The sequence below is a fragment of the Cyrtonyx montezumae genome, unplaced genomic scaffold, assembly GCF_038088225.1.
Source record: "Cyrtonyx montezumae isolate F1298 unplaced genomic scaffold, pur_monq_1.0 scaffold_2, whole genome shotgun sequence".
In the NCBI taxonomy this organism is placed as follows: domain Eukaryota; kingdom Metazoa; phylum Chordata; class Aves; order Galliformes; family Odontophoridae; genus Cyrtonyx; species Cyrtonyx montezumae.
Window position 1 is genome coordinate 13,092,346 of NW_027071936.1, and position 25,005 is coordinate 13,117,350.

At 41.2% G+C, this 25,005-nt stretch overlaps 1 protein-coding gene across 2 annotated transcripts in view; it reads right to left on the reverse strand.

Annotated features, from left to right (window-relative positions):
* Nucleotides 1–7,274: 7,274 nt before the first annotated feature.
* The window catches only part of FBXW7 (F-box and WD repeat domain containing 7), a 160,435-nt gene continuing 142,704 nt past the window's right edge, over nucleotides 7,275–25,005 (reverse strand). For both annotated transcript variants that reach the window (XM_065736438.1, XM_065736440.1), the window contains 7 exons: nucleotides 21,604–21,727; nucleotides 19,626–19,762; nucleotides 17,907–18,020; nucleotides 14,800–14,981; nucleotides 13,561–13,786; nucleotides 10,168–10,378; nucleotides 7,275–9,228 (listed from right to left, as the gene is read on the reverse strand). In XM_065736438.1, coding sequence (XP_065592510.1) covers nucleotides 8,960–9,228; nucleotides 10,168–10,378; nucleotides 13,561–13,786; nucleotides 14,800–14,981; nucleotides 17,907–18,020; nucleotides 19,626–19,762; nucleotides 21,604–21,727 — 1,263 coding nt within the window. In that variant the 3' untranslated portion in view covers nucleotides 7,275–8,959. The remainder of the gene's footprint in view (nucleotides 9,229–10,167; nucleotides 10,379–13,560; nucleotides 13,787–14,799; nucleotides 14,982–17,906; nucleotides 18,021–19,625; nucleotides 19,763–21,603; nucleotides 21,728–25,005) is intronic.

Below are 25,005 nucleotides of genomic sequence, written 5' to 3' on the forward strand. Positions count from 1 at the left end.
GTTGTAATGCTGACTTTCTGAACTAAAATTGTGGGCTTAGTGGGGCCGGATCCTGATCAGCCACAGAAGTAGATGTCTGTGTCAGTGGCTGCCTCGCGTCCGGGGCATTCCTCCATCTCCCAGCTCCTCTGTCACAGGTTCTTCCTGTTCTGCTTATGGCCAAAAGTGAAGCGCGGGGAGGTCTGCTACCTGCTGCTAATAGGTGGACCCGGACGCACGATTATCTGCTCTTGCAATGTAATAGCCATTTGTGTGGGATGGAAGAATGGGCACCAGGAACATGGTGCTGCTGCCTTGGTCTGGATGAAGGGAGATATCACAAGTAGTAGCCAGCAGGATAGTGGAGAGAGCATCCAGTGCGTGCCCAAAGCATGTGCTCAACATTTGTGCATTAGTAACACCAGCAGAAAAACAGTGAGCAACTTTTCTACTGGGGACAGCAGTATAACGTTTCTACAGATCTTGAGCGTTTGGGAAAATGTATACGGTGCTTAATAGAAACATTCACTCCTGTAAGCTGAGAATTGACAGGAGGAATGCCAAAGCAGACGGGTAGCACTGAACGCTCTGAGGGAAGAACTTTAGAGTCCTTCAAGTGTGCAGCTTTTGAGTTCTTCATTTTTCAAAACTACAACGTGAGCATTCACAATCAGCAGTTGAATCAGGAAACCTAAAAGCAAATGAGAGTTTGAAATGTACTGCTCAGATCTTCTGAATATCATGGTAAAGGGAACGTAGTTTACGTTATGTACGCGTCTGCAAAGCTGTGGTATTATTAGAAATTCATTTCAAACTGAGAAGCTCAAAATAAAACTCCCATTTAGGAGCACTTGTACTGCTCAGCTTAGCACACTGAAATTTACAGCCAACTAATCTTAATGCTTCAATTCCTTAGAAATCTTTGAGCCTCTTGAAGGTGTAAGCATCTTCCCACACTGTCAGATTTGAATACTTAATCTAGAGGCTCAACTTAGTCAAAACGCGGCTCCTTTGGCAATGGGAACTGCCTTTGAAGTTTTTGGATCTTCCACAATGTTCCTTGTTTCCTATTCTAAATTAGAAGAACAAAGCGTTCTCGAGTAGCGCACCGCAGGCACCGTGCGAAACCTGTGCCTCAGCTGGCTGGCGTGGGAGCCCAGCGTCCCCCTGCCCATCACACACCACGCCCCAGGCACGAGGAGTTCATGCAGGTCGGAGCTAATGTGCTAGGCTGCGTTCTCGGTTACAGGCCAGCCACAGTGAGTGCTTCATAAAGAACGCTCACACCTGTGCTTTGTTGATGAGGATGCTGAAATGCCCCATGCCAGTCGGTGTACAACTTGCATTGATGACTTTTTATTTTGACAGATAAAAGCCCCTAACTCCTTGCACCTGTCTTTCTCTGATTTTCATAGGACATTTCTGATCCAGCTTACGCAGACCTTTCCATGTTGGTTCCCTGTCTACACACCACGAGCTCCAGGTTCAAGGCAGCATGACTCAGGATCCTGCTCGCAGAATGTGCCTGTTTTGCAGTCGTGGAGGCACCCGGCCAGATGAGGTTAGTAGCACTGAATGCTTTGTGTTTGAAAAATTAAGGAATTGAAATCAACTTGAAACTTGTCTGATTGCACCAAGCCTAGGAGGTTATTTTCAGTCTGGTCTCAAGGTGGAAATCTTTTCAGCAGTGCTGATGACAGATGTCTCACTCTATAGGTTAACAATGCATTCTCATCTTTGTGGACTCCTTTGAAGCATTTAGTGTTAGACTGAGATCGTGCTGTCCCTGCACAAAAAGCTGCAGAAAGTACGGGGCTGACTTCTGCAGCACAGAGATGCAGAGGACAAATAACTCATTTTCTGTTACTGAGATCATTGCCACTGTGTAGGGCTGGGACAGACCAGCTTGTGAACAGAGATCAGGTGGCTGAAGCTGGATCTGAGCAAGGCAGAGGTGAGGACAAAGGAGGAGAGCTGGAGGATGCCTTTGGCCAAGGCCTAGTCTGCTCACCCTCTGGTGTCCTGTACGGTGCATCATTTAAAAACACGACTGGATTCTTCTGTGCTGCCAGGCTCTTGAGTGGCAAGCTCTGTGATTAATGAGTTCTGCCGCCTCAAGTTAGTGGGAGATTCTGTCCTAGCCAGATGATGCTTAGTCATGATTTTGGAGGACAGTCCTGCCCTGCCTGGGCTAGAGCAGTGCAGTATGTACGTGGGCATAAAGCCATTGGATTGTAGGCGGCTGCAGACGCAGAGTGCTGCAGTGTTTCACCTCAGCAGTGCACGCTGTGGTAGCACAATGCACCATTTCTTTTCTGTGAGGTACTCCTGGAGCTACTGGGCCGTTTGGCAAGCTGACCAGGGAGCTAGAGCCTGAAATGGCAGCTGGATTTGTGGTGACAGATAGTTTTGTCAGACTGTTGCAGATTATCATCAAGCTTCATCAAATACTGAACACAGTCACACAACATGTGTGCCTCTGCACAGTATCAAGGTCAGGGATGAGGGCTTTAGATAAAATACCAGGAGATGGAAAGGTAATATTCCCACCTGTATTAGGGATTCAGCACTCAGTGCAGTTGGACATTGCCCTTCAAGTAATTCAGTTGTTTGGTCAGTGCCTCACATCACTTTTTCTCTTGACCATGAGCAGTCGGGATCCTTAGCCTATATCTCTTTGCAGAATGTAATGATTTCCTTTTCTGAGTGATTCAGGTGCTGACTTCTGAGTAGAACAGTTTGGCCAGACAGTGAGAGATGCTATTTTAAACTGGATGCCATGAGCAGATCAGAACCAACTCTCCAGAAAGCATGCTGGAAGACAGATGAAGACATTTGCCCTTTTATCTCTGGTAAAACCTCCATAGTGCTGGCTGGTGGGTTCTGCTTTTCTTTTCCTGATGTTTGGAGGAGAGCTGAATGCTTATCGGGAGCCATGAGCGTGGCAGAGAGGGTTGTTGGAGGCCTGCTTGGTTAAGGTCTGCGTTACGCCCTCGCCAGCTCTTAGAGGTGTCAGCAGGAGCCAGGCCTTAGCACCAGTCTGTTGGTCCCAAAGACCTGATGTCCACATGGGTGTATTTATGAGGTGTTTAATTAGTTCTGGCTCAGGTGTGCTGCTGGAGAGCTGCTGCTGATACCCCAAAGGCATCCTGCACTGTGCTCTGCTGGGAGGCTCACAGAGCTCAGCTACAGGCTGCTCTAGATGCAAGTGTTAAATGTCAGGTTTTAGCTCCTGACCAAGTAAATGTGTGTGTGAGACCACAGGAACAGTATCTTGGAGGAGGTGGTATTGCTAGTTCTGACTTAGTCACTGCTAGCTAAAATTGAGGCCCCCAAAAGAATAATAGTTATAAAAAAAAAAACAAAATTCATTTTTTAGCATTGTTGGCTTCAGATAGACTAGAAAATGAGGAAGCTCTTTCTGAGGCTGAAGCAGAAAGAAATAAAGGAGTCGGTGTTAAAACAAGAGGCTAAAGCTCCAGAAACTCTCATGCAATTATCTCTCCAGGATAGCTGCAGATATCATTATGCCCTAATCCACAATGAGTAAGCCACCAGATTCAAGAAGTGCACGCATACTGAGAGCGTGAAGCAGTTCCAGTCTTACACTAGTACTCACAAATACTTCTGCTGGGAAAAAAAAAACACCCAAAAAGTGGAACCACACAAAATGCAGCCAAGGTGACTCCTCAGCAATCTCAACTGGAGGAGTTGCTGCTGAGCTAAAGCCTCCTCACTAAGTGAACTCAGTGTTATTGTCACTATGGCCACGTAAGGAGGGTAATAAGGAAACCGTGAGGAAAAACTGCTCCAACACTTGCTTACGAATGACATATTTGCTACAGGCTTGTTTTGGAAAAGCTGTCACTTGAACAATTTAACAAATTTCTGCTTATTGAGCGACACTGTTCCTATACCTTGTAAGCAGCATAAATGCCTATGAACCTAAACTGATTATTTAGCAAAGTATGTGACTTGACAGTGCTATCACCATTTGCTTTACAGTCTCTCTATCCAAGGGGAAAAGCCTTCTAAACAGCACTGTGCTGATTTTTGTACCGAACATGTGGCAGTCCATCACATCTGGACTTTGCAGACAATACAGGGTTTTTTCAACTGTGTCTGAAATGGCAGGCTCTAATTGTGGTTTGCTCAACAGGTTCAAGCCGGCCTGCATTGATTTGAACATAACATAGTATTGGAACTGCTCTATTACCTGGAACACCTCTGAATTCTGCTTAAGTTCATTTTGACCCCGGTCATACTGGCTGCTTGAAGTGTACTTACACACAGCTGGAACCTGTTGGGATGCTGTTCTTCCTCTCTTCTGCCCCAATTCGTGTTCCTGCCCTCCAGTATAACGTTATTGACGCCTGTTGTTCTCCTGCACAGGTAGGCAGCTGCCTTTGCTCTTTGAAAACATGTCGTTGCAATTTTTACAAATTGTAGAAGAAAATTACATTATCTTAAAAGTTATTGCTCGGTTCCCTGAACTACTACAAGGGGTAGCTCAGCCCCTGTTCCCGGGTGGCTGAGCCCTGCCTGCCTTGTCTGCAGAGTGCAGTGCCCAGCACAGGGCCAGGACAGGGCCCAGTGTTTCTCTCGGCCCTAAAGGTGCACACCTCAGCTGCTCGCTGATGTTCTGGCAATTGTACACTGTCCTAGGTGAGAGGATGAGCTCTTCTGTTGCTCTTACATAAAACCTAAGATGATTGTAGCTTTGTGTGCTGGTGATGGCTACAATTCTTTTTTCTTAGATACCAACTCAGTGAATGGATATTTACAGTGTGTAGTTAAGCAGTGATGCTGTATGGCTTTTTAATCTCTAGAGTCCAGATGGAAGTGTGCTCCTTCATCATGGCTTGTTTTGCATAATGTGGGAACTGGAACTACTTTGAGTTAGCAGATAGATATTTGATGTCTAGTTTTCTCCTCCATGCATGTGCTTTCTCCTTTTCTTTCTTTCTCTCTTTCTTTCCTTTTTTACCTTTTCTCCATTCTCCTTTTCTTCATTCTCCTTTTATTTTTCTTTTCCTTTTCTCCTTTTTTTTTCCTTTTTTTCTTTTCCTTTTCTCCTTTCCTTTCTCCTTTTCTTTACTTTTCTCCTTTCGTTTCTCCTTTTCTCCTCCTTTTCTTTCCTTTTCTCCTCCTTTTCTCCTTTTCTTTCCTTTTCTCCTTTCTGCTTTTCTCCTTCTCCTTTTCTCCCTTCTCCTTCTTTGCTTTTTTCCTTTCTCCTTTTTCTTTCCTTTTCTCCCTTGTCCTTTTCTTTGCTTTTCTCCTTTTTCCTTCTTTCTCCTTTTCTCTCACTTTTTTCTTTGCTTTTCACGTTTCTGCTTTTCTCCTTTTCTTTGCTTTTCTTTCTTTTCACATTTCTCCTCTCCCCTTTTCTTTTCTCTCCCCTTTTCTTTTCTCTTTCCTTTTCTTTTCTCTTTCCTTTCCTTTTCTCTCTCCTTTTCCCTTCTCTCCTTTTCTTTTCTTTTCACTCCTTTTCTCTTCTTTTCTCTCCTTTTCTTTTCTCTCCTTTTCTCTTTTCTCTCCTTTTCTCTTTTCTCTCCTTTTCTTTTCTCTCCTTTTCTTTTCTCTCCTTTTCTTTTCTCTCCTTTTCTTTTCTCTCCTTTTCTTTTCTCTCCTTTTCTTTTCTCTCCTTTTCTTTTCTCTCCTTTTCTTTTCTCTCCTTTTCTTTTCTCTCCTTTTCTTTTCTCTCCTTTTCTTTTCTCTCCTTTTCTTTTCTCTCCTTTTCTTTTCTCTCCTTTTCTCTTCTCTCCTTTTCTCTTCTCTCCTTTTCTCTTCTCTCCTTTTCCCTTTTCTCTCCTTTTCCTTCCTTTTCACTCCTTTTCTCTTCTTTTCTCTCCTTTTCTTTTCTCTCATTTTCTCTTTTCTCTCCTTTTCTCTCCTTTTCTCTTTTCTCTCCTTTTCTCTTTTCTCTCCTTTTCTCTTTTCTCTCCTTTTCTTTTCTCTCCTTTTCTTTTCTCTCCTTTTCTTTTCTCTCCTTTTCTTTTCTCTCCTTTTCTTTTCTCTCCTTTTCTTTTCTCTCCTTTTCTTTTCTCTCCTTTTCTTTTCTCTCCTTTTCTTTTCTCTCCTTTTCTTTTCTCTCCTTTTCTCTTTTCTCCTTTTCTCTTTTCTCCTTTTCTCTTTTCTCTCCTTTTCTCTTTTCTCTCCTTTTCTTTTCTCTTCTTTTCTCTCCTTTTCTCTTCTCTCCTTTTCTCTTCTCTCCTTTTCTCTTCTCTCCTTTTCCCTTTTCTCTCCTTTTCCCTTTTTTTCTTTCCTTTTCTCTCTCTCCTTTTTTCTCTTTTCTCTCCTTTTCTTTTCTCTCCTTTTCTCTCCTTTTCTCTTCTCTCCTTTTCCTTCCTTTTCTCTCCTTTTCTCTTCTTTTCTTTTCTCTCCTTTTCTCTTTTCTCTCCTTTTCTCTTTTTTCTTTCCTTTTCTCTCTCTCCTTTTTTCTCTTTTCTCTCCTTTTCTTTTCTCTCCTTTTCTCTTCTCTCCTTTTCCCTTTTCTCTCCTTTTCCTTCCTTTTCTCTCCTTTTCTCTTTTCTCTCCTTTTCTCTTTTTTTCTTTCCTTTTCTCTCATTTTCTTTTCTCTCCTTTTCTCTTCTCTCCTTTTCTTTTCTCTTCTCTCCTTTTCTCTTCTTTTCTCTTTTCTCTCCTTTTCTTTTCTCTTTTTCTCTTCTCTCCTTTTCCCTTCTCTCCTTTTCTTTTCTTTTCTCTCCTTTTCTTTTCTCTTTTCTCTCCTTTTCTCTTTTCTCTCCTTTTCTCTTCTTTTTTCTCTCCTTTTTTTCTCTTTTTCTTTTTTCTCTCTCTCCTTTTTTCTCTTTTCTCTCGTTTTCTCTTCTCTCCTTTTTTCTCTTTTCTCTCCTTTTCTCTTCTCTCCTTTTTTCTCTCCTCTCCTTTTCTCCTTTTCCCTCCTTTTCTCTTATTTTCTCTTCTCTTCTTTTCTCCCCTTTTCTTTTCTCCCCTTTTCTCCCCTCTTCTTTTCTCTTTTCTCTCCTTTTCTCTTCTCTCCTTTTCCTTCCTTTTCTCTCCTTTTTTCTCTACTTTTCTCTCTCTCCTTTTTTCTCTTTTCTCTCTTTTTCTTTTCTCTCCTTTTCTCTCCTTTTCTCTCTCCTTTTTTCTTTTCTCTCCTTTTCTTTTTTCTCTCCTCTTCTTTTCTCTCCTTTCCTTTTCAACAGCTTTCTACAGGGAAAGTAAATTTTATGCCCTGAACAGAGAGGATTCTGGTCAAGGAGATTTACAGAGAAAGGGACACTAAAAGTTTGTGTATCAAATTAACCATGAGAAACAGAAAAAGAAAGACAGACTAACATGAAAAAACACATTTTATTGCACTTAAGTTATAAGAAAATAAAATTTCTAAGTGAATCAAACCATAGACACAATCCCTTTAAACGTTGTTTTCCTCCGTCATGTCAGGTTGTTACATAACTAAAATTAACCAACTGGAATCTGATTGTTTTAAATCAGACTATAAATAAAACAAAACAAAAAAAAAAAGAGGAGGAAAAAAGCTCGCCTAGGATACAGTGTTAAACCACTTTCACAGTTCAGCTTGAGTTGTGGCTCTTGGAGAATGAGGCAAACTGTTTGACTCTTTCACTTCTTGCTTTGTTTGCATGTGACATCTTTACAAAAACGTTAAGTTTTTGCTCTGTCAGTTCCTCCCAGCAATAACTGTAACAGCTCTTTTGTTTCTCAAATACTGTAAAACACTAAGACTGACCAGCAACTTTATTTGCATTTCTGTATTTTATAATCTTTTTTAAAAATTTTGTCAGATTTTTTTTTTTTAATGTTCATTCCATTCACCACAGCCCTCACAAAGAATAATTTCCCCACAGAACAGGCTGCAATAGCTTTGTTCTAAGGAATGTGTTTTAATTTTTGCCCAGAAAAAAAGAAAATAAGCTTTGCACACACACTCAATTCTTTATTTGCAGGCAAACTTCACTCTTAATTGTCTGAAACTCTTCCACTCTCAGCCTCTTAGAGGCACAGTTGGCTCAAGTTTCAGTGGCAAAAAGTCTTTTTCTGTAACCAAACTAGAGCAAATTTGGAATTCAGTCTGGGACTAAAACGTCACAGCAGAAAAAAAAATAACAAAAAATAATTTGCTTTTTCTTTCTTTCATTTAGCAGCATAAATAAGTTTGGCCACTGGGAATACAGTACAGGGGTGGGAAAACAATCCCATAATTGAAGACCTACTTCTAGCACCAGCGTTGCGAATTAAATCCATCAGAGGACTCTCAGAACCCAGGACAACTTGCCACCTCAGAGCAACTTATGCATTGAAGAGTGTAGATGGAAGCAACGGTAAGTAGATTAAACAGAGGCTAATACTGTGATTGACGTTGGCAATGGTTGGCAAAAGAAGGAAGAAAAGGAAGAAAAAGAAAAAAGAAAAAGCTCTGATAAAACTGCACAGAACAATTCACAGTAAGATTTTAGCTTTTCCACACCAGGAATGGGCTCTCTTTGTTTCGCAGTCGGTTTCATTGCAGACGCTCTCATCGAGGCCGGGAGAGCGCGTTGCTGAGGGGGGCCAGGGGTACCAGCAGGCGTGCGTGTGCAGCTTCCTTAAAGATCTCTGTAGTAAAACAACCTGGTAACAAGAATTGTAACTTTATTTTTTAACCTCCAAACTGCTCCTGGAAGCAGATGGAGGAAAGTAAAGAAATAATTGCACCTGGTTTCATTTCAGAAGTTGTGTTTTTGCAAAGCTGCCCCGGTCGGAAGTGTAGCCTTCTTATGTGACGAGACAGCAAATGCCTCTCTTGTCAGTTAGAGTTTATCGTCATTGTCTTCTCCTTCGTAGTCTGTAGGTCTTTAGGATCTGTTGCCCCAAGCCAGCATCCTGCACCACCAAGGACAAGGGATTTTTTTTTCCTTTTTCTTTTTTTTCTTTTTTTTCTTTTTTTTTCTTTTTTTCAGGGGGAGGGAAAGGAGAACATCGTCTGCACGTTTGGACAAATTCATCTTTCTGCCCTTCACTTCATATCCACGTCAAAGTCCAACACCAGCAGCTTTGTTTCCTCAGTCCCGTTCCGGCTCCCAACGGCGCACACCAGCTTTGTGTTGGAAGCTCTGATCCTCCACACGACGCCTCCGCTTCCCCCGCTCTCCAATGTAACTAGATTTCGGATAAATTCACCCGTTTTCAAGTCCCAAAGTTTTACAGTCCCGTCATCTGAACTGGTAATTACAAAGTTCTTGTTGAACTGTAAACAGGTCACAGCGCTCTGATGCTTGTTGGGACCTAGAAGAGCAAAGCACAACAGTTTTGATTCTAATTGGAAAGCAGTGACAGACAGCGCTGCACGTAACGTAAATACCCATCCATTTGAGTACAGCTGCTTCTCTTAGATGTGTTAACCCCGTTTCTGTGCTCTCAAAGGTACAGAAGCTTGCCTTCTGTTTCCAAAAAGCAAAATTCCCCCAATACTTCTTTGTTAGAGTGATCTTGTGTTGTTGTGTACGCACAGCAGGGCAAGCACATACTTGGAAATGGATGAAAACGACCTTGGGCGTGCAGGAGCTGACCACGACGCACGTTTTTCTCCACGTCCCTTGGACCATTACTCTATCGGTAAGTACCGAGGGACACACAGAGACATATCAACTGTTAAAACAGCAGCCTGCTTTTCCAGTCAAGCTGAATTTTCCTGCTGCAGCCAGCACAGCCTATGACTTCTTGTGGGGAGGGAACAGAACAACACGCTGATGGGCGTGATGCCTCAGCGGCAACTGTAAAAACGGAAACCAAAATGTTTCTTCTGACTGATTAAGTGAAAACATCTTCCACTCCTTTCTTCTGATTTATTGCAATAGGCAGTGCGCTTTGCCTCCCGCTCTGATTAATCGGTAGGCTCTGAAACATCCAAGTGACCCCTACATAAATACGTCGACTGACTGTTCTGAGATGGCGTTTCCTACGTATTTCTGTGGCTTATTAGGCTAATGCACTCACTGCATACTTCTCTCAGTTCAGGCCATCTGCCTTTCATAATAGGCAAGTGATTTGAATAGATTAAATTCCTCTAATTTGGAGGAAGATCATACAGCTGTCATGAGAAAAATGATATCTAAGTTGTAAACGGTCCATGTTTCTTTGTATGAAACAGTTACAAGGTTTATATAGGATCTGCAGCAGATTACTGCAGGCAGCTTCATTAATGTTACGGTAGTTTAAGCTCACCTTGCAATGTCTGTAAACATTGTCCTGTTTTAATGTCCCAGATCTTGACTGTAGAATCAGCGTTCCCAGACACCAGTATATTGTCCTTAAGCTCCATTCCACTTGTCAAAGACTGGTGGCCTGTGAGTGTGTGAATGCAGTTTCCTGTCTCCACATCCCAGACTCGGATGGAGGTGTCAAGGGATCCGCTCACCACGTGGATACCGTCAAACTGCAAGAAAGGTAAATCTATTACAGACAGTAGTATTAGGATCTTACAGCGCTCTCTATGGAGGCAGGGCTGTTCAGCATTTAATTCACTGAATGCCACATTAGCCATACGTAACATCGTGCTTCAGTCTACGTCGATGTGTCCATGCCTGATATTGGAGCTGGTGATTCATGGCAGTGTCATTTCCCGTTGTGGACACAGTCTATGGGGCACTCAGCTGGAGGAGAAAGACATCGAACCATTGGTCTTTCAAACAGAATACAACTCTTAAACAGAACAGAATCCTGACTGCTGTGGCATACAACAGCAAGAGGCTGTTGGTGTCCTAATAAATAAGTTAACAGCCAAAGCTGCTTTTCCACAAGTCGGGGGGACTTGAAGAAGATCTACCAAGTGAAAATATGCAGAAGATAAACAGGTACAGAAATCAGGTAAGAGATTAGATACTTTTGACCAGAGATGGAACATATAGAGATTATAGAGGTGGAAAGTAAACTTGAGCAACCATGACATGAGACGGAGTTCTCACAAAAGGAAGGAAGAAGAGCAGTAGAATAAAAACAGTGGGCTTCAAGGAGGAAAACTATAATAAGCTGAGACTTCCTTCCCATGAGGTTTTTATGCATCTCTGAGGGGAAGAAGAGTTCAGGGGAGAGTTGGCACCTTCTTAAAGACACAAACTACCCTTGTGTGAAGGAAGGATAGGAAGTGCAGTAAATTACCAAGACCTACTTGGTTGGAGTGCAGGGAATTGCACAAAAGTAGAAATGAGATCAATAGATGTGTACAAAGGAGCGTGCTGGGACAAAATCAGAAAGGCAGAGCACAAAACAAGATAGAACTAGCAAGAGCCATTAAAGACGGTAAAAATGCTATTTTGTTTAATACTATAAAAGAAAGGAAGGCAAAAGGATTTTAAAAAGCTCATTTAAGCTGATTGAGAAGAAAAAGGAAGCACCCAATGAGGCCATTTAAGGCTGTTTATCTATTTTTTGCTTCAGTCCTCAGCCATCTGAGTGTACACTAACACCAGCAGCAACTGGATACAGGCTTCCGCTTGAAAGGAGAATAACCAACATACAGCAAAGTTGTTTTAAGACAATCCTGGAGACATCTGATGCTATTTTGAGAACTCATGGAAGGCAGACAAGACTTCAGATGGCAGGTACAGTTTTTCTCTTTGTTAAGGAGATAACGATGGGAGATGGGAGAATTATGGATCAGTCAGCGTAACTTCAGTTTACAGAAGGAGCTAACAAATAATACCTGATGCAGGGATACTATCAGTTCACAACACAGTTCACAATGTAGTTAGAAGTATCAGAAAGAGCTCTGGCATTTAGCATTCTCATTAGGATTTGTGTGACATCAGAACAACAGAACCTGACCCAAAGTGAAGCGTGTAAAAGTCAAGACAGAATAGTGAAGATCTGAGCTGGGCCAAGAATACATAAGGGTAAAATTGCAGCCTGGGATAGCCTGAGTAATCTAACACCATTTGTCCGTGGGGGCTTACTGGTATCTAATAAGAGAAGAGAGAACCCGGCTGTCTTAACTGCTTCTTTCTGTAGAACCTCTTACATCTTAGAACAACTTGGAACATCTCGACCTGCAGTCATGGTTGAGTGGCACTTTGGTTCAGAAGACTGAGGGAGCGATGGGCACGTGCAGCCTGAAATACATTGCAATTCCACTGAAAATTTACTAAAGCACATTCTGGTATCCAGAATAGGGATTATGCTATGCAATACGTGTAAAATAACTCTTCCATTAGAGCAAGCACTGGTAAGATTTGGACTAGAACGTTACATCTGCACCGTACTGTCAAAAGAGAATGTGAACTAATCTGAGTTTGGATAAAGGGATCTCACCATTGAGTTTCGACAAACTGGACTGTCCTAAAACTGTAAGTACCTGTAGCGTTCTGCCCTCTACAAGTTCCACTGACAGGCTATAAATACTACCAGCACGTGCAGCGGAACCCAATTATTTGAGCCATTATACTCCATTAGCAGAGTAAGACATGACATGACAACTGGAACAAGAGCCACCAGTGACGAGAAGGACGAGCACCACGCGCTATTCCTAAACTGCAGCGAATGAGATAAAAACATGATGTTTTTAAGAGGTAGGTAGTGCAGCATCTTTAACTTGTCGCTGCTTGTCCTCAGTTCATGAATGGGATGGTGACTTTTGATAAATTTTACTGCGCATTTGTCAAAAGAAAACCATTTAACCTAAGATGGTGAAAAACACCTTATGGTGAAAGCATTTAAGAAAAATGTCTCCAGCATGAAGCTTCATTTTCTGTGCCACAAAGCAGACTGGTTATGTGCCAAATGCAATTTCCCAGTTGTGAACTGTATTTGTGAACTTCTTTTTCTGAGTTCTGCCAGATTGCAATGAGAACAGGCACAAGCATGAAATTAATTTCTTTCTCCTTTCAGTGCCTGGAAATGATGCTTTCACTCCATGAATGAACAAGATGATCTTTTGGAATAGTAAAGGTAAGAAGAGTCTACGTGAGATCTATGTATGACTTTGCCAGCATAACTATGGTGAAATCAGTCAAGAGGTAAACAACAGAGCCATGCCCCGCAGAGAGTGGTACCAGGAATAATCTACAATAACGTGCCTCTGCTGACAAAGCCTCACAACTGTAGATACAACCTCTGCTCAGAAGTAGTAAAAGAAAGACTTAAAGTCAGGCGCTACAATTTAGGTTCATCTTTACTATGAATTGCAGTTTGGAACTAGAGGACGTGACTTCAAAATAAGGATAAACAGATCTGCATAATTCAGAACATTAATCCAGCAGGGTATCTGGCACCATTTCAAATACTCTATTATCTAATAGTTACATTAGAATGTATTTTCTTGTGGGGAAACCAAAGCCATACCTCCAAAATCCACACATTTAAAAAACATTTAACAAACAACCCTAAGCCCTGCAAAAATGTGTGATTTGCCACGACAGAGATGTGGGCTTGATTGCATTAGGGGCTTTAAAAGTGCTCTTCTAAAAAAAGAACCACAGCCTCTAAATTAAGGTAACATAGAACAAGGATGAAAAAATGGGAAAGGAGAATTTCACAGATGCCCCAGTACTCTTGTGGCCTCACAGTTTAATAAAGAGGTGAAATACACTATGTTCATAAAAGCAGCAGATGAAAATCACTTACCTGTAATGAATAGACTCTGTTAGTATGTCCTTGCAGCGTGTGCAGACAGGTCTCTGTCTCTGGATCCCACACTTTGACCATAAAATCATATGCACCGCTTACAACCCTTCTGCCATCATACTGAACGCAGCGCACTGCAGCTACGTGGCCCATCAGAACATGTAAACACTGGCCCGTCTCTATGTCCCAAACTCTCAGTGTAGCATCTCGAGAGCCACTGACCACCCTGGAGGAACAAGAAAACCCCACCTACACTTAGTGTTGGAAATACAAGTATTAAAACAGTGAGATGGTTATAAATCAGTTACGAGTTTTCATCTGGGACACGAGGTAGGCATTAGTCCGCTAGCCACCCCAAGATCTGGTTCGGCATTTTATTAGGGTTGCAAATGACTTGAGTGCATCTCTTCCTTGCTCTACTCGTCTCTCCAGGATCTATTGGATATAATTAGCAATCTCTATTTAAAAAGCACTTCATTCCTGAACAGCAAAATGATGCCATGAGAAACTATGTGGACTATTGTATCCATCCAAGAAAGCTTATGAATATGCTGAGTTCAAATTAGTGCTTTGAGCATCCTGCTTGAATGACTGAATTAACTAATTATAGCAATTAAAGAAGATCTTTACAAGTTACACTTTTAGCAAAGGAATGATTATTCTGCTTGTTTTTTTTCAGCGTATGCTTTTTAAAGCAAGCACAGAAGTGAAAAGGAATTAATATTAATGGCAACAATAGCATCCTTCATAAAATAAGTAACCAGTGGGCGCTCTGACACCGGCTCCACACCAGCACACTGCACTGGCAGAGTACAGCAGCTCTGACCACGGCCCGGTAAAGCACCTCTGCCAATGAGACGTGAATCTCTATGGCAGAAATTATGATACAGTCAGTTAGAATTTTAAGGAAACACCGCACCAACGATACTGAAATCACTCTGCAAAAATGAGCAGAAGCCTGCAACACTTAGAAAAAGATAACCACCTATTCAGTGCAGTAGACTGGAGCAAGCTGTAAAGAAGAATGAGGTTTGAAATATGGTAAAACACAGCTTTGTAGAGTTCCTGTCTCTTAGTTTTCTGTTCTTTAATTAGTACTCCTATACTTTTGCTTCTATTAATCATCTCCTCCCTAGGTCTATCTTTGTTTGGATGCATCTGATTAGACACGGGAATTTAACAAGCAAACAGAATGCAATTAAAGCCAGACTGTGGCTGTAGCTTTGGACCAAGACTTACCTCTTCTCATGGAGATGCATGCAGCGCACCGTGGAGGTGTGTCCGTACAGGGTGTGTATGCATTCTCCAGTCTCAGCATTCCAGACTTTCAAAGTGCGGTCTGTAGATCCGCTGATGATGATGTTGTCCCTCATCTGTGATGACCAGACTCCACCTGTATGTCCAACTAATGTTCTCAAGCACTGAAAAGAAATGTGTGGCTTGGTTATTGTTTTGACAGACTTGAACACAAGTTGTAGAAAAACTAATCGAGGAGGTAAGAGCAGCCTCTCAGAGCAAGAGCCGGAAGATTCCTGGAGATTGCTCTGTGCTTGAACTAAAAATTGCCAGCTGCTACAAAATGCCCAGTAAGTTTCTCTTTCCACTGCAGGCACTTGGACTATAAGGAACTTTCCCTATAATCTTGCTTCTGACAGATTGTCTTTGCAAAGTTCTGTCTTTGCAGCCTTGACTCTTCATCTTGGTGTTTCTTCTGAGTCACTGCAGGCTTCCAATATGCATAAACATTAGAATTGGAGACAGTGTTCACTTAGCAGTTTTACCACCGATCTATAATCTGTACTCTTACCTTATTTTTCTGCTTATTTATCCAAGAATCAGCACATTCTGTAAGCCGCAGCTACAGCATCAACACTGTGAAATTACCTTGCAAACCTTTTACAGATGTCACCATTGCCCAGGAGCGAATCCCACGTTACGCAGATGGCCTTCTTTCATACTAACGGTGAGACATCATTTTTCACCATGTAGGAAGAGCGACTGCTCACACCTACTTCTATAAACCTCACCCACTCTTAACAATGTTTTGTCTCCATCTCTGTCTGTATTCCTTACGAGTAATGACTGTATATGCATTTTCATCTAGCAGCAGTAAGTGCTAATTAGTACAGACAAGAACAGATCCTTGCAAGACCCCTCTAGAAAGATACTCCGTACAGATTCTGCATTTACATTAATAACATGATCTCGCTAATTACCCACTTTCTAACCCATTTAACTATGTGCCATGTTGATTTCTGCATTGCTCTACTTTCTTTAGTTGTGCCATGGGATGCTGTCTTGCAATGCAGACAGCCATCTATTTCAGCACGATTATTTTTATCAGCACAACCTGCACCTGCGTTAGAAAAGAGGTCAAGACAGTTTGATGGTCTCTTTTTCTGTACTCTAATTGCTAAGTGGCATTAGTATCTGCGACCCTTCTGTTAAAGGACTCCTCTTTAAGTAGGGCATCATAAAAAAAACAATCTTCCAGTTTACTCAGTAGAAATATTAATACATTTTAGCTTTCTTCAAAACAAAACCACCTACTTTACCCCACAGGTAGCTCGAGAAACCAATCCTAGAACACAGATGCTGCAGCAGTCTGAATCTGCTGTAATGAAATAGGCCCCAGCTTTGGTGGCTGTTTCTAACGCCCTTTTAAGTTCTGCCTGAGATGTTCTATCATTGCTGCGTGCTGTATTTCCATCACATGGATTTTCTCCAAACAAATGTCCTTTCCGCATCAGCGATCGATACTGCACTGATTTCTATTGTTATATCCCTTCTAACAAACATACTTCAGTTCCTTATTTTTCCGCTCTCTGCACATTTCCAGTTCTTTAATACCTATTTTCTACCAGTTTTCTACAATTCCTGGTTCCTAACTTAATTCACTCATAGCAATTCCACCTTTTATTTTTGTAACTGCTTTGCACTTTTACAGCTCCCCAACTTTTTTATTTCTATTTTTAAAGTTTACACTGATTTGTTCATATGTTAAGAAATCATCCTCTAAAGCGGTACAAACAAAAACTCCTTATTCTGGGCTTTACATATGCCAAGGGGATTATTTAACCTTATTCATTTGCAAAAAACAGCCTCCTTGGTCCCTTTTATTTTATTCTTCACTACCGGTAAGCGTAAGGGCTGACAAAGCCCTTTCACCTACAGTATTTACCTCTAAGGTTTAGGATAAATAGGACTTGGAGTTACTTTCACAAAAATTACTGAACATCAACTGCTAAGTTACGCCACCGTGATCAACATTATGTATTTAAAAGGACATTCTGAGAGGAGCGCATGCGCAGAAAGCAAGTATTTTTCATTTCAGTTTAGCCCACTTTTTCAGTTAAAATATGAAAAATTTACCATGTGTTCCTTCCTTAGGCAGTTTGTTGCAGGAAAGCCAGGAGAGGTAGGCAGAGGCTGCCTATCACTTTGGATTGTATTCCTTCCCACTGTACTATTTACAACCCTGTCAAGGCATTATTAGGCATGCAAGGACAAATGCTTTACACTTCAGACTTAAACAGCATCAAGATAATCTCAAAAGCAAGTTAATCTCAAATAACTGTATCATTAAAACCACACAAATCTATACGGTACTAGTTTAGATGGGAAAGAATACTATTGCCCCATGGCCTTTTCTACAGCTATATGGAGCTGTCTGCTGAGTAGCTGTGATGTTCTAACATGAGCGAAATGCTCAGTACTGTCTTTTTGATTGCACATATTGTTTTGCTTCTCTAAGCCGAAATTAAATTATTGAAGCTTATTAAATTCCTGCCTGAGCTGGATCTAATTTAATAGGAAATATTTAAACCTCAAGCAAGTTACACTTTTTTTTTTCCTGTGGCTCAGCAGTATAGCAGCTTAGAATGAAAAACAAACTGTATTTGAAAACAGAGCCAGTAAAATCAACGCACCATTTCAATAACTTAAAAACAACAGAAAGAATGATAGGAGACAAGTGAGATCTAGAGGAGTAAAACTAGGCTAAATTAAGCTTTAAGGAAGATAAAGCAACGTATCTGTCCAAATTCTTTAGAATCCGTGTCACAAATGACTCCACGAGAATAGAAGAATTGCCAAGAGAACAAGGATATATGCCAGCGGTAACACGAGCAGCATTGTAATTTCACATCAAGGTGACTTCTTTGAACCAGTCTCTGCGCAGGAGAAGATGACCCAAATGTCTGCTGTTCATTCCTGTGAATCTTTCACCAGGCAGCCCCAAAGACCACACTGGGTGTCGTCAGACAAAACAGCACTATTTTCAACCCGTGTCCAAGTGCTGACTGGCAGCCTGCTTCCTAAGAAATGCAGCCGTGTCATCAGCTTACCTTGCCCGTAACTGCTGACCACACTTTTAACGTATTGTCGTCAGAGCCGCTCACTATTCGGTTCCCGCAGAACTGAAGGCATGTGATCACGTGATCATCATGGCCTTTGAGCACCTGTCAGCGAAGAACACAAAAACGTACGCTCACAACTGAACTCGGGAGATTAGAGATAAGCAGAAGAAACAAAGCGCTATTCTGATTCATAAATTATAAAATGCTAGCGTTGTTTCTGAAATAATACAGCCCCTTAATCCTGTGTGTCAAGTCTCATTTACTGCCAGCTGGGACCAAAGAAAGTATCTTCCTTCTTCCATGGAATAATGCTGCACTGCTTGCCAAGCACACCATGGAGATTTTAAACCTCCTACAAGTACCAAGATAAATCAGTAACAAAAGTAGGGAAAATTAGTTCCTGGATGTTGCTCAACTGCTCTGCACTTACTCCCTCTCTTTAGTTCTTAATTTTCTTTTTCCCTCCTCAGATTTTCATTTTTTAAGATACGTTTCAACTTCACGACTCTTGATCAAAAGCGATGGCATTGTTTTATTTACTGTATATTTCTATTTTTATGGTCAAGACCAAACATGCCAATTTTTTTCCTTTCCAACCAAGCACTGTAATCTATTAAATGCCAAGCTGCACCAAAGTCAGAAACTATGAACCGTAAACTAAACTAAATACAAACAATAGGGATTATACTGAATATAATATAAACTTAATTGTTAGTAAATTTAATATAAATACTAAAACACTAAAATACCAAAAAAGTTATCAGAATACAGAGAAAGAGAAGGAACAAGGAATGCCTTTATGTAAGGTATTTGAGCATTCCTCAAGATGTTCATCGAAATGAAATGGGCATTTGGCTAATGCCCGAGGCTGTAATTTTAATAATAATTCCGAGATAACTTGATGTGGCACATCAAGGCAAGCAACACACAGCCACTGCTGCACACATACATAAGTCACGGCCAAATAAACAGCAGGATATACCCATAGGTTTTTCACAGGAATCCTTCTGCTCTATTGTTTTGTTGCACAGGAATCAAGAGGACAAGGAAAGGGGCTAAAAGGATATGAATATGTTTTTCCTTCATGGTTCTGACTGCTAGCTCAGTACTGGGTTTGATTAGACAGCTGTTAATTTATTTGAAAATGGGCTGCAGGTATCGCTTCATATCTTTCTATTGGAATAGCCATAATGAGAATATGAAATCGATATCATTAAATATTTCAATGTTTAAAAAAAAATCTTGTCTCCTGTTGCACAATTTATAAGAATATCTTTAAATAATGCACGCAGTGATCGCAGAATACTTGTGGGATATTTTTTGTGTTGATACGTGGCCCAGCTCTACTACAACTGCATATGTTTAAATATAAGTCTTCCCAATCAAGTCTCTGGGGTTATCAGTCTCCCTCACAAGGACTGCCACGTGCACAGCCATTCACCAGATTCTACAGAATTTTTTAAAGCAGCAGCAGAAGAGTATCAGAAGAGTATCACTATATAAAACATTATGTTTGAATTTCCTAATGTGGTGCTCAGAAATTAATGTAAAAACATGCTAAGCTAACAGACAAATGATTTTCTTTCTGTAACAACACAGCATGCTGCCTTTTGTGCATGGCTAGGTTGACTTGTCAGCCTAGGAAAAAAATAACCCGAGCAGATCCTACTTAGTTCACGGCACCCCGCGCACAGCCCAGAAACGTACCTTAGGCGATTTGAGTTCTCCTCGCCGCCAGTTGGTATCAATTCTGTGCTGTCTGATATACGCGCTTTTCCATGGACTATGTATAAAGCCTGGTTTTATTACTTTCCTCCTTTTGATATGTAACGGTTCATCAATCCCTAACATGGATATAAAAAACAAAAAAGGGGGTGGGGACAGGAGGGAGCGATGAGTTCACCCTCAATGTAATGGCCTTTCTCCCTCCCAAACCTTACAGTGCTCTTTGAAATTAAATACAGCATCTACATAACAACCTCCTGACAGACAGTTCTGCTCATCTTCTCCATGCCAGCATTTGCTTTTTGTGTCAGTGACACCACCCTGCTCCTCAGCTCTCTGTACTGCCATATTTCCTGGCTTCCAAGCGTAATCATTACTGTAATCATGTGGCTGAAGATGCTCATTTTCATCACCCCTTGCCAGCAATCTACTTGCTTGCTTTCAGATTCCTTATTCTGAGGAAACGTAGCAGAATATTGCCTTTTCACCTGACTATCATCCACAGCCATTCATACTCCCATTCTGAAACCCCTCAAAAAATCCTCCTGATTGTGCATCTTCATTACCTTTAAGCACCCTGTGACTCTTGAACTCTTCACTTCTTATTTTTTTCAAAAAGCTCTGTCCTTACCTGGCTTCAGTTTAGGTCGAGTTGCACCCTGTCTAAATTGACATTTAAGAATCAGTGCTTTGTTTTGTATTTTTTACTGCATTTTGTGTCTTTGTTGTCTGTTTGGGGTTTTTTTGGCCAATTTTCTTTCTCACCTATCCGTCTTCTCTACACACTTCTCCTCTTTCTCCGCTGCATCTCATTACTCGCCTGACTCATGACTGTTGCCAGTACATGGATTTCACTCTTCTGCTTTTAGCCCTTTTTCCCATGTTTCTATCTGAAAATCTCGAATTAAGTGAGCTGTTACATTACTGTGCACCTCACCAAGTCTGAATAGCCTCCATTCCTGTTTAACCAGTGCTCTCGTGCCTAGCCACATTTATTTCTAAATTCTCAGCTCCAAACGTAGACTTAACAGCCCTCACTGTTTTCCTTTTTTCCTCATTCCATCCTCTCAGTGCATTTTTCGCTGAAATTTGTAAAAGGAGAATCTTTAGATAAGATTTATGAGGTTGGACTGCAGAAGAACAACTCATTAATTTAGGGGCCTTTAAAAATAGCTGGCTACATTCGCACTGTCATCATTTTTAAAGCCTTTGCATAGACCTCTCCCCACATTCTTGTCTCTGTGCTGAGGCAGACTGGACAGTACCAGTGTTAGCGGGTGTCCAACAAAAACACTGCTCTGAGGTTGCAAGCGTGTGCTCAGCCTCCCTGACTGCTCAGCCACATACTTCTGCTTAAAAAGTTTACATTTTTCTTATTTTCATAAAAGCACTTATTTTCCCTGGGAGTCTTCTATTGCCCATTTGCATTACTGCTGAACCATCCTACCTTCTTGACTGTGTGGGAGGCAGAGATACCAACATGGCTTACAGAACGCGTCCCTTCCCTGAGTAATCCATTTCTACCTTCTCCTACAATATGAAACTGTTAATTATTCTCTGTTAATTTTCCCACAACTGGCATGAAATCACAGTGCACATTCTACCCAACCACTGCAGGTTTTCCCCCCGCAAGGCAATGCTCATCACAGCTCTTATTTGCTCTGGCTGTATTTTGAATAAAAAACAGTCCTCAACCAGGAAAAATCAGTGCATTTCAAAATGTACACCTGTTATACCTTATGCACAGGATGTTCAAGCTTAAGTCTAGCTTCATTTCTAGTACTCCACAGATTATTCCTGCTTCCTTCTTTTATGCACCACGTAGCGCAAAGCATCCCTAGCAGTAAATTTAAAGTCACCCAAATTCCCTTCATAAAACTTTAAGCTTATTATGTAAATGAGCTGCACTTTTTGACAGCAAAACTTTGACCACTGCATTCATCTTTTTGCTCAGCCTTACCTTCCTCTTTGCATTTCTCCCTCCAGAGAAGATTATCTTCAGCCAAAATCCTCCAGTAACGGCACGTCTGGGCTGCCTGCAGAAGGTCCCTGGGTTCCAGGAATGACAGCACGTACAGTGCCAGCTGCAACAAAAGGAAGGGAGGTTTCTGAATTGCTTTTGAAAGGAAAAGCGAAGCAACTCCAAGCATTATCACACATCAGAGGCTGAAATACAGAAAATTGAAACAATGAATTATTAAATGACCTCAGAAACTTAACAGAGCTACAGCTTGTTCCAGTGGGCACATGGAGAAGTACAGCAATCACCTTAAATAACTAAATCCATATAGCTCACATCAAAAATGTATATTATTTGCAAGAGACTGGATGTCAGCTGAAATCACTGGCTATTATGCTTTTTCAAAATGTCATCCGTGTTACTTTGAACCGTTGCCTGATGTACTAAAATAATTATGCCTGTGATATTTTATCTAATAGAAGTTGTTCTGAGAGTTTAACCAGAAAATACCACCACACTCACTGTGTGAACAAATTGAGGATGCTGTGATGGAAAAACATCACACCGTAAGCTCAAATAGAGAAAATGTAAATGCTATTTGTCCTCGAGTTCAAAAGTGCTCTGCAGCTGCAGAAAATCCAGTAATCACATTGCTCAAGTTCTGATTAGAATGCAAGCGTACACTTAAGTGCTGCTATGGGGAGTTTGGGGCACTTGGATGCAAAAGGACAGAAATACGTACCTGATACTACGCTCTGTGTTTGTTACCAGAAAAAAAAACACCAAGGGAAATCCCAGTGTGCTGCCCTAAGGTGAACTGAAGTTGAATTTCACTATTCTGTGTGACAATGTTAAATGTTATTGGGAGAACTCAGATCTCAGCTGACATGAGCAAAGCCACATAATGACCACGATAACTCCCCCAAAACTCCAGAAATAGCTTCAGAAGGCCTGGAGCCTTAAAAAGGGACAGAGGCATCTAAAATACAAACCGAAATACGGTGATGGATATCCTTAAGGGTATCCTGGATGAATGACTACAGCTTTTCCACCGAGCAGCAACAATGCATTTCTCCAGTCATTGAAAATGAAAGTAGAAGAGGTGGGAAAGTGACTTCCATGACTAAAGCCTCCACAGAAAGAGCAACATGAATAAAAAGTGATATGCTGAACTACTTACATTTAGAAATAGCGGGATCTCTGTCAATACAGGGATGCAAAAGTTGTCAGGAAAATCGGATCATCCACATTTACTGCTGCTTGACATACCTTTTTGTGCTTAGCATTTCTGTATTGAATTTTTAACTGGGGTTTCATTGTGTATAAATACAGTCTGCCTTTCAAAGAACCGTAGACTGAAATTTGCTAAGGAAGTTGTAACTGTAGGCTGTTGACCTCAGCAGATTTTTAACCTTACTATGTGAGAAACGTTTACTTCTATTAATCTATCCCAGCCGGTATCTGAGCAGGAAATACAAATTCAGTACGTTAGGGCTCTTGGCATTCTGACTGCAATTACACACCTTGTTGTCAAGTCATCACCTGCAGCTCACATTGAGCATGTAGGACTCCACACTGGCTGGATCTGCGCCTTAACTTGCTCACTAGATCCCACATCCATCCCAGGCCGTAAAGCTGAGGAATGATTTTTCTGTCCCTGCTCATTTGTGGAGCCAGAATTTAGCATTTGCTGTAAGGCTCTCTGACACAAAAACAACCACCAAACCTTGTCCTTTTAGACTTGGTCTTAACTCCTGATGGGTAACATTATTTACAACACGTATTTCCTAAAACACATCAGATAGATGGCCTTGCACGCAGCAAGGCTCAAAACACGAAACAGATCCTTTCCTTTTTTGTTGGATGCTCCTCAACTGACAGAAGAGTTTGTTTAAATATCACTTGTCCTATCTGCGTGGCTATGGACATTTGCTAAGATAGTGTTAATTAAAATCTGTGAGCCAACTGATTTTAAAACAGCTTACATATGGGTGACATTTATTTTAGACTATATTTGGCTAAATAGTCATCAAGGGTCAACACAGCTCACAGTTGACTTTAGGATTAGCAGTGTACCAAAGATGAAGGCCCTTTGTCTCAGTTCACAGAGCTAGTTACGAGACAGCTTCAGGTCGCCGAGAGCTGACCTTGACTCAGCTGTACTCAGGCCTGCTTCCTTCTGCAGCGTTAAGAATACCCAACCATAAGCTGCATCTCTCTTTCTCTCCTACCATTCCATGGCACCAATACAATTTCTTTGGCTGATTTCAGGAGCACTCCTAATCTGTTGATTTCTAGACTTGACTTTCGCAAACCATTTCAATAATTATTTCTAATTGCTCTGTAAGAAAACAAATATTCATTTCGGATTAATTGTTTGACTGCAGATTTCCTCAGGATGAAGGCAAACATTTTCTTGGTTATCCAGGTATTAAGTTACTGTCTTTCTATTGCTGAAAACATTTTTGAAGGAGAGGCCTCCTGCCCAAATCAGCTTCATATCCTGGTTAGGTAATAGAATCACTGCAGTACATACAACAATGCCGGAGCTACCTATCGATGTTAATGCAGAATGACAGCTCAAGAGAGCGTGCTTTCACAGGATGCTGGCAGTGGTAGGGAAGCCTGCTTAAAGCATTACTGACCCTACCACATTATTCCTCCCCGCAACTTACTCATCACCCCCCACTGAAGCCAGTATCAGGGGACAGAGTCACTGAACAGGTCTGACTTAGACTATCTTCAAAATGGAGAGGATACATAGACTGCTTCACGGAGAATTTTTGGTTAATTTTGGTGACAGCAACTGGGGTTAGAAGGCAAAAATTATTTAAGCCAGCTTCCAGGGCCAAGTCAGCCTTTCATACAACTAAGCACTTGGCAATATTACAGTTTCAAGAAACAAGAATGACCACTAAAAATAAAGACAAATATCTTACAGTGGAGTCAAGAAACAACTTAGATAAGGAACACAGCTATTTAGCTGTTTATTTTACAGCTAAACAGCATATCCTTTCTGTAAAGGAACTGCTAAAACTGAAATAACAGCAAGATCATTAATTACAGTGTTATTACATCACTAAAGTCTCGGGGGCTATGTCACGGAAAGAAAGACAATTCATCTGTGACTTACTGCCATCAATTAGTACATTTCCAGATGCAGCAGGTGCAGAAGTGACAAAATGTCCTCTGTTGCCTCCAAGTCTAACCTCTTGATTCCTTCCTCTGCTGCTCTGGGCGGCCTCTGTACAAACACTGCAGCACTGCAGTGGTCCTATTAAACCTTTCTCTTTCCCCAACGTCCTCTACATAAGTGAAGAAGGCTAGCACACAGAGTGCTTATCCACATACTTATGTGTACTATGTTAACATTCATCATATACAGCACTTCCCACACTTATA